This window comes from Emericellopsis cladophorae, assembly GCF_022114955.1.
Source record: "Emericellopsis cladophorae strain MUM 19.33 chromosome Unknown NODE_3_length_1261782_cov_116_963312, whole genome shotgun sequence".
Classification (NCBI taxonomy): Eukaryota; Fungi; Ascomycota; class Sordariomycetes; order Hypocreales; family Bionectriaceae; genus Emericellopsis; species Emericellopsis cladophorae.
The window spans coordinates 1,151,243-1,164,645 of record NW_026250928.1 but is presented as its reverse complement, the minus strand read 5'-3'; the positions used below and the strand labels follow the sequence as shown (position 1 = coordinate 1,164,645).

General features: G+C 54.0%; 5 protein-coding genes across 5 annotated transcripts; 2 read left to right on the top strand and 3 right to left on the bottom strand.

The window, feature by feature from the left end:
* Window positions 1-4: 4 nt before the first annotated feature.
* Window positions 5-1,682, bottom strand: J7T54_008169 (guanosine-diphosphatase-like protein; the record flags this gene model as incomplete). Its single annotated transcript, XM_051502773.1, has 2 exons — window positions 5-62; window positions 115-1,682. The coding sequence occupies 2 exons, from the start codon at window positions 1,680-1,682 to the stop codon at window positions 5-7; spliced, it is 1,626 nt and encodes a 541-aa protein (XP_051365931.1).
* Window positions 1,683-2,684: 1,002 nt separating this feature from the next.
* On the bottom strand, window positions 2,685-3,068 carry J7T54_008168 (uncharacterized protein; the record flags this gene model as incomplete). Its single annotated transcript, XM_051502772.1, has 2 exons — window positions 2,685-2,854; window positions 2,900-3,068. 2 exons carry the CDS (start codon window positions 3,066-3,068, stop codon window positions 2,685-2,687), a joined length of 339 nt encoding a protein of 112 aa, XP_051365930.1.
* Window positions 3,069-4,017: 949 nt separating this feature from the next.
* Window positions 4,018-5,136, top strand: J7T54_008167 (uncharacterized protein; the record flags this gene model as incomplete). The annotated part of the gene is made up of 1 exon (XM_051502771.1): window positions 4,018-5,136. One exon carries the CDS (start codon window positions 4,018-4,020, stop codon window positions 5,134-5,136), a length of 1,119 nt encoding a protein of 372 aa, XP_051365929.1.
* A 127-nt stretch (window positions 5,137-5,263) lies between these two features.
* J7T54_008166 (Vacuolar cation-chloride cotransporter 1) lies at window positions 5,264-9,293 on the bottom strand (the record flags this gene model as incomplete). The annotated part of the gene is made up of 7 exons (XM_051502769.1): window positions 5,264-6,204; window positions 6,532-6,876; window positions 7,028-8,484; window positions 8,533-8,651; window positions 8,802-8,929; window positions 8,984-9,070; window positions 9,122-9,293. 7 exons carry the CDS (start codon window positions 9,291-9,293, stop codon window positions 5,264-5,266), a joined length of 3,249 nt encoding a protein of 1,082 aa, XP_051365928.1.
* Window positions 9,294-11,000: 1,707 nt separating this feature from the next.
* J7T54_008165 (Vacuolar amino acid transporter-like protein) lies at window positions 11,001-13,288 on the top strand (the record flags this gene model as incomplete). The annotated part of the gene is made up of 3 exons (XM_051502768.1): window positions 11,001-11,038; window positions 11,324-13,061; window positions 13,109-13,288. 3 exons carry the CDS (start codon window positions 11,001-11,003, stop codon window positions 13,286-13,288), a joined length of 1,956 nt encoding a protein of 651 aa, XP_051365927.1.
* Window positions 13,289-13,403: the final 115 nt, after the last annotated feature.

The following is a 13,403-nucleotide window of genomic DNA, read 5'->3' as shown; positions in this document are numbered from 1 at the left end:
TCACTCATTGGACCTTCTTCAACTTGCACTCCCAGCCAGAGTTGCTCTCGAGGAGCGGAAGACTACAATGGTTAGCAACAGATCCCCGCGGCAAAAAAAGAAATTTTGACTTACCTGGCGCCAAGGCACCAGCCCAATTCGTTGCCATCGATCTTCTTGGCAATCTTTACCTCGCGATCAATGGGCATTTCGTACCCAGTATGCAGCAGGGCCATCATAAAGTTCAGATCGAGGCAGTGCTCCGGGCGATCCTTCAGCTCGTCCATAGCGCCAGGGATGCTCCCGAATACGTCCCACGACTCGGCGCCCTTGCAAACGGTGTTGGCCAGGTCGTGCATCTCACGAAGAGTGAAGGAGTCAGGCATACCAATGGGCTTGGTGCGGTCGTAAAAGTAGGAGAAGATGTAAACATCCTCGTTGGCAAATGTCTTGGCCAGAGGAGGCTGGTAGATGCCATTGAAAGAGCAAGGAGCGATATTGCAAGCGGCACCCTTGTTAAGGATCTTCTCGGCGAGGGCACGACACTGCGCAGGTGCAGGTTCCGAGGGTCCGGTGAAGTTAAAGCTATGGTCCTTGTTCTCATACGAGACCTCAATTTCCTTGGACATTCCCACAGCGAAGCAAGGATGCGTGATGGGCTTGCTCATCCAGGCGTCGTCTGTGCCTTTGTCGAGGGCAATGTCCTTCACCAGTGTTTCGTGGATGGTGGTTCGCGCGGCCATCAGGCCAAAATTCAGGTGAGAGTGCTGGTACAGATCGAAATGGCGACCGCCAAAGTCAAGAGTGTACTTCTGATCGCCCTCTGCGAGCTCTCCAGGCATGCCTCCGTCCGCAGCTCCCTTAAAGGTGGGCTCGAAGACAATCTGTGTTGAGCCGCCGCCAAGGTCAAAGACAGCTGCCGTCTCCCCCTTGTCGGGGCCGCCAATCTTTTTGAGCAAGTAGTTGGTCGTGATCCAGGCGTACACACCCTCCTGCGAACCGGGCATGATGGCAACGCCGTCATGCTCCTGTGATACGACAGGGAAAGGGTAGTCCTGTTCCAAGTGCGTGCGGACCTGCTTCAGAATGGCATCGGCCGCTTCTTCGCCAATCATGCGCAGACCAGCGGTCGCCTTGACGGCAATCGGGCTGCAACCCTTAAGTTTCTCGGGCACAGTGTCCATAGCGCGCTGCAGCAAAGGATCCAGGGTTTTCGCAGCAGCCACGGGATCGTCCTTGTATTTGCTCAGTCCACCCACGGACTTTTCCGTCATCATGAACTCCTCGCCCTCCAGTTCTGGTGTAGGGCCACAGTTGTTGAACTTGTAGACGTGAATACGCGAGCCGGTGCTGCCCGCGTCGATCATCAGGACGTATTCCACAATCGACTTGTCCTTTGAGTAAGACTTGGTGCATTTCGGTGTTCCGTAGCTGTCGTCAGCGGGGGACTGACCGCTGTTGCCCCCGACGCCATTGTAAACTTCGTAGCCGGACGGTGTGAAGAAGTAGAGTAGGCAGATGACCGCAAAAGCGACACCGCCAATCTTGAGCCACTTTGACTTTTGCGACTGAGCCAGCCAGGATTCCTTCATCTTGGCGAAATAGCCTCCTTCTCGGGCAGAATTGTAGTAACGGTCGGGCTTTTCGTAGGGGTCGTGGGCAACTTGCTTGGACGTGGGTAGCGAAACAGAAGATCTCCTCATGAGGTCGCGAGTCCGTGTCTGAGCTGATTTGACTTTAGAATATCTGGACAAAGTCGCACATCGGATGGCAAGAAGCGAATGACAATGGAACGTAAAGAGGGAATGAAGAAGACAGTTGGTTCGAGGGCCAAGGCAGAGAATGTGGGTTGTCCGACAAGGCGACTGGAGGCGTCGACTAAATGCAGGTTGGGATAATAGGGGATACCGCGCCCAGAGTCGAAGGTGGTAGGACTGACCAATCACGCTCTGCAAGTCTGCAACCGGGGATAGAGAAAGGCCAGCTTTCGAAGTAGCGATAGCCAGTCACTACTACGGACCCTCCCGCGTGCTATCGAGTATGTAGTATCGCCGTAGATTCCAATGAAGTCGACTACGCAGTCGCAAACATGGTTTACTACTTGCTGCACTTGCATTCCCTTTGAGACGATTGGAAGTATAAGGTAGATGATGGATCGACAAAGCTGACGGCGGAACTGCCAGGTGGAGGTCGTGCACGGCCCTTGGTAGACGCTTACTCATCGCCTATCTAGGCCTAGCGTCTTTCACGCAATCCAATATTAACGCACAGCAGCTGCGAAAATCTTCCTCTCCTTCTTTTCTTCTCTCTTCATCAAAAAGCACCCGAGCTGCCACGACCTTCACCTAGCATCGCTTGCGATGTCCCACGGTGTCGCGTTGCCTTTCCCCTCCGGGGGAAACGCTCGGAAAAGTAGAAACCCTTGGATATAGGAAATCTCTCGCCATTGTTCCTCGTGGACATTGACCGTAGGCCTGAGACGCCAAGAAGGGGGGACATATGATCACGCACACCTCGTATTTGACTTGCGTGAACTACAATGTGGCCAACCAACTCAGTCAGCACGTTACACGGTTTTGATGGTCTCCAAATCCTATCACCCGCATTGGGTAAGCATAATGGTCGCTTCGACGGGCACAAAGTTCAGCTGCGGACATCACCGATCACGGCTTGCAATGTCTGATGTGGATGTCTCAATTTCGCGTTTAGGCATTCGCGTCTGCCTTGACTTTCGAACTGTCGGTATTGCTCCTATGTTGATCCCTCACAAAGTCTTCGATCTTGTGGTCATGATGAGGCCTCTCTGGTGGACCAGGGATGTCCTCTGACTTTGTGGTCGCCGGTTCTTGCTTCGAGTTGCCAAGGATCTTTGACGCTGCCGGAACGTATTCGGTGACTGTAAGCCCAGGGTATCAGTCACATGCGTACGTCTTTGCAGGGAAGGACAGGGATGGCTTGCTCTTCTCGACAATCGGATTGGATTGTTGCGGTTGCTGTGCCTTGCGCTTTTCTTCAGCAACCTGGTCAAGCTTCTCCTTGTAGGTATGCGGCTCTTCCTCCTGCTTCTGGGTGGATTGCGGTCCGGCCATTGTGTGCTGATAGTTTCGCTTTTCCGAGAGTGAGCAATTGGTGTGCTGTGATGTTCCAAGAAGCAGAAGGCCTACCAACGTTCAGGTACCCAAGGTTAATAAACGTCTACGTTGCCATACGCGTAATGGGCATGACGTCAAAGTGTCTAGTCGCGGGGCACTCTACAGGTTTCGATTGTTACAGTAGTCTCAGACACTGGCAAGTACCCAGTTGGAGCCTGATGTACTCCTTGAGCTGTGGGTTTAAAGAAATCTTGATGTTGCTCAAAAGTGCTCGCTTTTTTTTCATTGTCGTGATAACCGTGCGGTAAAGGTGACCAGCGTTTGCCCCCTACCTGTATATATTTGAAGGCACAGCATCTGCGGCGGGATCGTGAACATCGCGCTGCTTTGAGCGGCTCACCACACCTTTATTCAGATTACCTTAGTGAAGCCCATTCTGCAGCTATTTTCACTAGGTTAGATATCACAATGGGGTTTTGTACTCCCAGGAAGTGTCAGTAAAGTTCCTCGGTGGCCCTACCAAAGTACAAACAGTTCCCATTCTCCTTACCCTTGAATGTTTGTGTGGTGGTCATCAGACGAGCATGTCCACATTGGTAGTCTACTCAGTTCATTCGTTTGCCAAGTCCCAATATACCTTAGATATGTAATAGACACATACTACGACGTCAGTTATGATCTAGATGCTCGCTAGTTCCTTGCAATGCAGTTACTTCATGTCCTTTCACGTCGCATTTCGTTTTAACGTCAAGTTTATTCCAAACCGGGATTCGTTGACCAGCAGCCCCGCGCTAAACTCGAAACCCTACTCCGTTTCGCGACGTCACTGTTCAATGAGACTAACCCCTCCAAAAAAAAAGGCGCCTCAACGCGCAAGCCTCACCAAATACTAACTTATACCAATCACACTCTTTTGCCGCCATCACGTTCCGGAATACACCTAGCCATGGCCCCAATACCGATTACAATCATCACCGGCTTCCTCGGCTCTGGCAAGACGACTCTCATTCTCAACCTCATCCCCCAACTCCGCGCGCAATCACCAAACTACCGCCTCGCTCTCCTTAAAAACGAATTTGGAGATGTGGCTGTCGATTCACAACTAGCGTCATCAAGCGCAATTTCGGGTGTCCAGGAGATGCTGGGCGGATGTATCTGCTGCAACCTCGTTGGTTCTCTGTCACCCGCGCTCGCCGAGCTCGAAACCACCGTGAAGCCAGACCGCATCATCATCGAGACGAGCGGGAGCGCCTTCCCCGCCACGCTGGCGCTCGAGGTCAATCGTCTGGCAAGAGATACTGGGAAATACGTCTTAGATGGTGTCGTCAGCGTGATCGATGTGGAGAACTGGCAGGGCTACGAGGACACGAGCTACACGGCGAGGATCCAGGCGCGGTACACCGATCTCGTGGTCCTGAATAAGTGGGAGACGGCGGGCGAGGACCGATATGACGAGTGCCTCGATCGTCTGGGCGATCTCGAGGTGGAGGTTGCTAAGGTCAAGAGCGACAATGGCTGGGTGGCCATGGACGTAGTGTTTGGCGTGGATGGCGGACTCGCCCAGGACTTGACGGAAGAGGATGCCGCCAAGACAACGGCAAACGGGGACAGCCATGGCCAAGAGAATGGACACGACCACGAGCACGGGCATCAGAGCGAGGTGGAGGTCCTGTCCGTCGAGCTCAAGGGTGACGCGGGCGTCGCCATCTCCACCGACAAATTGGAGGCGAACCTTCTCCGCAAGGCACCCAAGGACGAAGTGTACCGCATCAAGGCTGTTGCTACCCTCTCGTCGCTGCCAAAGAACTCGGACCCGGAATTGCCTCCGCCGGCGGCGCATCCCAAGGGCCGCTATATTCTCAACTGGGCATTCGGGCGGTGGACATATACGCCTGTCACCGTAGATAGCACTGAACACACGTCGAGTAGTGAGACACCGCTACGGATGACGATCATTACGGGGAGACACGAGAGCAACAAGTGGAAGAAGCTGATAGAAGCCGGCGGGGTGATAGAGATAGATGGAGAAAGCAAAAGCGACCTCGTGGTGACGAAAGTACTATAGATCAGGCACCAAACTATTCTTGTAGATATTGATGAGGGATCTAGAGGCCTATATATAATGATGGAACGACGCGCTGAAAACCCTATTGGAAAACTATGCTCGTGTTACCTTTCTCGTGATGATGCGCTCATAGACTAACTGTGACGGTCATGTTGTTACTCAGTACCATCAACGTCGGCGGCAACTCATTGCACAACAGCTCCACGTCGGACAGGTAACTTATGGTGCTCTTCTCGTCCAAAGCAGTCCCATCCGCGGGGATAGGCAAAGTGCTCATGAGCAGTGCTGTCTCTGCGGAATGTCGCCGCATGAGCTCGTTGAGTATAAGATGCTGAGCGCGGCTCGGTAAATCGTTGAAGGAGAGGGAAAGATTTGCCGTTGAGTATCTCGAGCCACCCTCCTGCTCTCCAGTTTCACTCCGGTACGACTGTAGAATGTCTGAGACGTTCAAATTCAGGTCGCCCGTCTCCGAATTTCGGCGCGACTGTGCCAGGGATCCTCCACGAGACTGCACCGGCGAGTTGGCTGCCGAACGCGACACAAAGGGGGTGGATTCGATGGGATCAGCAAAAGCAATGGTCTTTTGACTTTCGCCGGCGAGCTTGTTCTCAGGAACCTGTTGCTTCCGAAGCTTGCTGCCACCGTACGATGACTGGCGTGACGCTGAGGGTCGCTCAGTCCTCGGTGCGCTGGAACCAGAGTCCGCAAAGCTAAGTCTTACTGCGTCGCCGTCGGTTGTCATAGTGGTCTCCGGAACCGGGCGACTGGAGAATCGCACTCCTGATGATTGCCTAGAAATGGCAGGACGTGGGGGCATTGCCGTCTTGGAGTCTTCGGAAGATCTCACGGGGCTCATTGACTTTGATCGAAGAAGTCCTCGTGATTCATCTTCATCTTCATCCTGGCGTGGCAGAGGTAGCATGGAGCGCACAGCCTTGATTGCCTGATCCCTTTCGTTGCTAGGACTGGCGGCGAAAGCCACGACACGAGGAGTTGTCGCTGCTGAAGCCGGCTCCTCGTCCATTTCGTGCAGTGTTTGCGACGTGGACATGGTACCGTACATAGGTCCTGTGCCAGATGAGTCCTTTGATTTTGACTGCCGCCGTCGAGACCTCCCCTGGCGCTGTTGAGAGGTTGCCGAATCATTACTTCTCTTCGATGCTCGGAGGAGTGGCTGTCGATCTGTATCGTGTTCCTGCGTGGACTCCTGAGGACCAGAATCTGCGCCAGTCGCCATCTCATTGTCAGACGCATCGGTCGTCGTGGATGACTCACCGTCTGAATCCGGATATTCTCCTCTCTGTAAGTGATTGTCCAAGAGGTGGTGGGTATGCATGCCAACACTCCCGCCCAGTTTCTTAAGCATTGATATCGTTGGGCGCTTGGAAACCATACCAGTGTCTCCACTGGTAAGGTGTCTGCCCATGGGATCCAAATCGTCGTGGGGGTTGTAGACACCCGGCCGAGCCGACGTCGATTCCTTGATCTGTGCAATATGTGTCTGTCCCCAGCTATCCGACATACGATCGAAGCGGCCTCTGAAGTTCTGAAGATCATCCCACCACTCTGCGTCCTTTAGTGCATCATTGACGAGAATATCCCAGTCAATATCCTGGCTGACACCATTGATGATGAGTTCGTAGGTATTGAGCTCCCCAGACGCGAGCCAGAACACCATGACCTTAGCTTCAATCCGTAGTTTCTCGAGTAGCTGCTTAACGCGCGCAGTTTCTTCTGGGACTTCATTTTCGTATTCCACAAACACCATGACTCGCAGCTGGTACGCCGAGCCCCATGTTTGAACGCTCTGCAGGATATGTCCGAGCTGCAAGATCAACGTGTCTCGTCAAGTTAGCCACCTTATCCTGTGCACACGATGACATGGACTCACATGTATCAAAATTGGTGGTCAATATGTTTTGACCGTCCGACGTGACCTCGGCTGACATCTGAATAGGCCAGAGATCGACGTATTTCTTGCTGTGGGATTCACCAGTCCCTGGTGCCTCGAGTGTATCGAAACCAAACCCAACGGCGACGTTGAGTCGGTAGCGTAAAGCCAGGTCCTCCAACATGGTCATGTACTGGTTTGGCGACAGCATGTCCTCGTTTCGAATGACATCGGTTGGGAGCGTGCCCGACAGGATTCGCGACGAAGTGTCGCCTCTACGTCTAGTAGGACGTCTGGTACCTGACTTCGACGTCTGCTTCATCTGGGAAGCAACAAAAGTCGGTATGTCTGGCACGTATGTATGATGCCCAGATCTACGCAGGTCTTGCATGTTATAAAATCCAATGATGGCCACATTTGGCCTCATGCCACCCAGCCCGGAACTGAGAATCAGGTTGCGGACGCCCCAGTTGAAGGATGGTGACATTGTGAGCTGGACAAATGCCTTGATTCTGGACGACTCGGAGATATAGTTGGTCCAGGCCTGCTGTTGTAAGCGAGCTTCGTCCACGCCCTTGGAAAAGTCGTCAGTGACAATGACGTGACCCAAGATGTAGAGAGATCCCTTCTTCAGGGAGTTGCAGAACTTGATCAGCCGTGTCTGTTTCCTTGGATTGTTGACGAGGAGGATAATATGTGGGCGCCAGTGCTTGATGTGTTCCGGCCGCAGACGAAGAAGATACTTGCGGACCTGGTGATAAATCAGGTTCTGAGAAACGTCACCCCATCGTTTCGGAGGGCAAAGGTAGTGTATCAGCAGGAAGAGAGCGACAAGGAGACATATAGCCAGCGCGGCGTAGGTCTCGTCCACGAAGAACATGGCAAATGCGGACATGATACTGCCAAGGAAAGCTGTCTGCCAACTGAAGAACTTGAAGCTTGGTCGGAAGTTGGGCGCGGTGGCAATCTTCAGGAAGAAGCATGCCAGGTTCATAACGAAGAAGGTCATCTGGAAGCCCATGGAAATGAATGTAGCAATCTGATTCAAGTCTGCGAGAAGGGCCAGTTGCGCGATGGCATAGGTGAGCGCGAGCGCAGCAATAGGATCATCCCGTCGTCGGCTGCCCCGGTCTAGGAAAGCCATGCCGGGTAAAAGCTGGTCTCGAGCCAAGGCTCTCAGGAGTCCCGCCGAAGTTTTGAGACCTATCAAGGCTGAAAAGGCCGTCGTGGCACACTCGCCAGCAAAGATGACCCAAGGGGCCAAGTTGATGAGCGACAGAATGTTAGAGTTAGCTAGAAGTGACTCGTGCGTGACACTGGATGCCATTGATAAAGCAACGATGCAGTAGACGATGAGTGTCGTCAAGGTAGCCCATAATGTCCCTTTTGGTATTGATTTGTTGGGGTCATGAAGGTCTGCCGATAGAGAGGCGCCTGCTAGGATGCCTGCGGTAGCCCTGAGATATCGGTCAGCGGGAGGCTCGCCATCTCCACGAGCGACTTACGGAAAGAGGATGCCAAATAATTCTCGGAAGGTCTCCACGCCGTTGAAAGCTGTGCGGTCAACGGGAGGAAGGAAGTTGTCTGCCAGCGTGTCCAGGCTGAGGCCGGTGAAGTGAATGCCCTGATTATGGTCTTGGAATGGCTCTTTGAAGACAGCCGATCCCGGAATGCTCAGTACTGAAACCGATATGAGGGCCAACATCGCATTGCCAGCCGTCGCGAAAATAGATGAACTCAACAGGCAAGAGCCTGTACAAACAAAAAGGACTACTGTCTGAAGGCCGTATTTCACCCAGTACCCCTCGGGAAAGTCTGGTTCAATGTTGAGCTTGATGCAGTCTATGAGACCAACAACATTCATGGCCGAGCTCAAAACTGAGGCGAGGTAGAGCATAATGCCTATTGATCCACCAAACTCAGGACCAAGCGAACGTGAGATGAGATAGTACGCACCCCCTCCCTTGACCTCGCCATTGGAAGCGACGGCCGACAAGGAGAAGAGCGTAAGGAAGTCGATGCAGTACGCCACCAAGAGCAGACCTTTGACGTTAGTTGTGGATCAAAAGTGCCCTGACTGCTTAGCATGCTTACCTACGATGCCGACGAGCCCAATTCGACCCAGTATGAGACCAAATCTCAAGAACATGAGAATGCTCATGATACTCAGGCATACTGGTATGTAAACTCCCGCTACGGTGCCCAACTTTGGCCTGACCTTCTTCTCGCCGCCATGCTCGCCGCCAGGGCCAGAGGATGAGGCCATGCTGGGGCAATATGGCTTGCGAGAGATCTGGAGATCAAGTCAGGTGCAAGTAAGGAATCTCATGCAACCTTTCGAGTTCTGCTTGCGGTGGTGCAAGTGCTCAGGCAGGGAGCAGGTTGAAGGTTGCTCGCTCGGCGATGGGCGAGAAATCTTCAAAGACACCCAGGTCGTCGCGTTGAAGTCGATGAAGGACAACGCACTCAGCGCAATCGCGTGCGGATGTACGACGACCCAAGGACGCCTCGTCTTTTGAGACCAAGGGAGGCGAGGCGGAAAATAGAGGTGAGGAACGCCCACAGTGCATATCATTTGCCTGGGCAGCCGTGCACACGGTGCACAGGGCGACATCATCAATGCCGACTGAACCTCTATCTGGATCGTTCCCCTCACTTTCTCTTCCGCTCGCCGCTCGTCCCTATGATATAGAACTTGGCGGTGTTCGCTCGCACTGCACAAGTGACTGTACGCCCCTATCACGGGTGGCTCTGAGCATGAGCGGCATGCGGGGTGACGTCTCCGTCGCGCCGTATCCGTAGTGGCGGTCTTGGGAAGTTGGGCCTTCAACCTCCACAGCGCTTCTGCACGGTGCTTGTATTCGCATTACAAAAAGATGTAGGACTAACGGTTGATCAGTTCTTCAATTGTAACCTTATACCTTGAATAAGCACAGTGGGTGGTTCTGGCATCCCAATGTTCGGTTCCGATAAGTTCTCTAGTTGATGATACCTCACGCAGTGCAGCTCGACAGCGTATGCACTCCAAATCTTTGTGTCGCCGAACCCGATTTCCCTCCTAAAGTTCGCCCAACAACTACTAGTTACAATGTTACAATGTTACAATCTGGAGTCTCGCAGCATCTCACATGTTAATGCGGGTGCGAGCATTTGCAGGCTACGTACAGCACGACGCGAAGCATGTGGAGCATGAGTCGCATCAAGTGACTGCACGCGATAAGATAAAGCTTGCCCGCCGCTCACCTTTGCTCCGTCAACAGCGGCAAGAGCTTTTGTCGGACATCTCGTGGTCATGTGTTCAAATAATGGGCAACTTTTTCCAGCTTAGAGCTTCATATCCAGTAAGACCCCCTATGTTCCCTTTTGTCGTATTTACCTTATTACCTTGGAACCATGGTCCAGACATTCAAGTGGAATGAATTAGACCGTGCCGTGACCTTGGGGGCCCTCGAGGCCTTGCAGGAGGTGCCCAGGCAGCCCGACAGTGGGGGCAGCCGTCGGAAAACTGGGGGTCTGCCACCGTGACGCAGTCAGCCGATCCAGCCCCATCCATCCATCCATCCAGTCCACTGGCAGGGCTTGGCCTCAGGGCTCAGGCGTCTCCAGCCGTCTTCTTCTACAGCTTCCACGGCTGTGCGTGTGTGTACCTGGCTTGTTCATCGTCGTTCGTCCAGCCCATTTCCCGCTGTCTCGTGCTACTGGCTCCAATCCTTACTGTCATCTGAGATTCTCCAGCGTCGAGTCATTGTCATCTGTCCCACCTCGGACAGAGTTCCCGTTGCAACACAATCTCTTCATCTCGAGGTCCCGACTTGACCCCAAAGGTGCCTGATAAACTCTAAATATCTGCCACCGACCCGCCTCCAAACTCGAGTCGTCCCCCCTCGCTGCTATGCACGCGAATTGAACACCGAGCCATTGCCAGAGCTAAAACATGTCGTCGAGAACGAGAGACGCGTCCGAGCCCCCAGCCATGTCAGGCTCGCCTATACCCGAGTCGCTCACTGCGAGGTCCGTAGTTGGCTCTATCCCTCGAGCCGACGCAACAGCCCGACTAGCATCTCCAGTACCTTCGGTGCCGCAGGGCGCCACGCCCCCTCTCCCCCGATCAGGCTCGCCTGCGCCTGGGGTGGATAGCACACCGTTGGCAGGTGCAAATGGGGCGAGCGGGAGTTATCGCGGACCTGGCATCTCAGCGTTGGCTGCAGCATTGGGAGACTCGCTGGGGCAAGATCCGCCGCGTCACGGTACACCCTCCCATCGTGTTGGCACACCTCCGCGAGCGCAGTCGCCCAGCGTCACCGGTCGACTCACGCCCACAAACTACGGATCGTTCAACTCGCGTTCCCAAGTAGGTACCGGAAGCGTTGCGCCTTATGAGGACGTGGATGTTGTCAAGAGGCACCTGGTTCAGCCCAGTGACGCGGGAGATCTCGCCGACTCGGAGGAAGCTTCTTTGATCAGCGGCCCCACCAAAGGTAAACAAGCCGACAACAACTTCGGGGACGACGAGTTTTCAAGTCTGCAGCTGCAGGGCGGCGACGTGACCCGACCGATTTACAAGTGGACGGAGCAAGCGGAACGACAGAACAAGATGCAGCGCAGCAAGAGTTTCCACCAGCCCCGACCTGAGCCCGAGCACGATACACTCGACATCAACTCGATCAAGGTGCCTGGTGGCTTCCGCAGGAACCATCTACGCCGACTAGCTGGTAGCCCTTCCGGCACGGAGCGGAGAGGTCTCTACCAGCCACAGGTCGAGGCGCAACAGCCCCCTCTGTTCACGTCGAGCTTTTTGGAGTTCCTGACCATCTACGGCCATTTCGCTGGCGAGGAGCTGGAAGAAGATGACGAGGCGTTGGGTCCAAACGAGTACTTCTCTTCTGGCGAGGACACTGATGGCTACGGCAGCGGGGAGGACCACGAGCCGATGGAGGATAGTGCGCTTTTGCCGCCCTCCAAGAGGCGACGGAGGAGAAAGGTCCGCACCACAGGCAACAACAGCCCTACAAACGCCATGATGCTTCTGCTCAAGTCCTTTGTGGGCACGGGCGTGCTCTTTTTGCCGCGTGCCTACCTTAATGGCGGTATGATCTTCAGCAACGCCGTCCTGGTCTGCGTGGCCATGCTCAGCTACTACTGCTTCGTGTTGCTGGTCAACACAAGGCTGCGGGTGGACGGCTCGTTCGGTGACATGGGTGGCATCCTATATGGCAAGTGGATGCGATTCGTCATCTTGTCGTCCATTGTCATCAGCCAGATTGGGTTTGTCGCGGCGTACACTGTGTTCACAGCTGAGAATCTGCAGGCCTTCATCAAGGCTGTGTCCAACTGCAAGACGTCGATCAGCATTCCTTGGCTGATCTTGATGCAAATGGTGATCTTCTTGCCATTCTCACTCCTTCGCGACATTGGCAAGCTAGGCTTCACGGCCCTCATTGCCGATGCGTTCATTTTGATCGGCCTCGCCTATCTGCTGTACTACGACATCATCACCCTCAACGCGGAAGGCGTTGCCGATATAATCCTCTTTAACGATGACAACTGGACATTGTTCATCGGCACCGCCATCTTCACCTTTGAGGGCATCGGGCTGATCATCCCCATTCAAGAATCGATGCGCCACCCAGAAAAGTTCCCCAAAGTGTTGCTGCTGGTCATGGCCATCATTACTGTTCTGTTCACCGTCATGGGAGCTGTGTCGTATGCGGCGTACGGCTCAGACACGGAAACGGTCGTGCTCCTCAACTTGCCCCAGGACAACCACATGGTCAATGCCGTCCAGCTGCTGTATTCTTGTGCGATCCTGCTGTCGACACCGCTGCAGATTTTCCCCGCCATTCGCATCGTCGAGACGGAGCTATTCACTCGCAGCGGCAAGTACAACCCCTACATCAAGTGGCAGAAGAACGTCTTCCGCTTCTTCATGGTGATGCTGTGCGCGGGAATCGCCTGGGGCGGTGCGGATCACCTGGACAAGTTTGTTGCTCTCGTTGGCAACTTTGCCTGCATCCCGCTTGTTTACATCTACCCAGTGAGTGCATCTGTCCTTGCCTATGCGCAGACACTAACGAGTCGCAGCCTCTTCTTCATCTGCGTGGCGTCGCGCGCACCAAATGGTGGAAGTACTCGGACATGGTGCTTTGTGCCTTTGGCCTCGTTGCCATGGCCTATACGACATCCCTCACGGTCCTCAGCTGGGCCAACTCTGAGCCCAAGAACCCAGGCTATTGCGACAAGAAGGGCACGGGCCTCATCTGAGTCTCACGCCCCCTTTGGATATGTACATTTGCCACCTAGAACGCGCGCCTATTGTTCTCATAGATTGGGCCTCTTCGGTATTTTGGATAGAGCGAATCGATAGCCGTTAATAGCC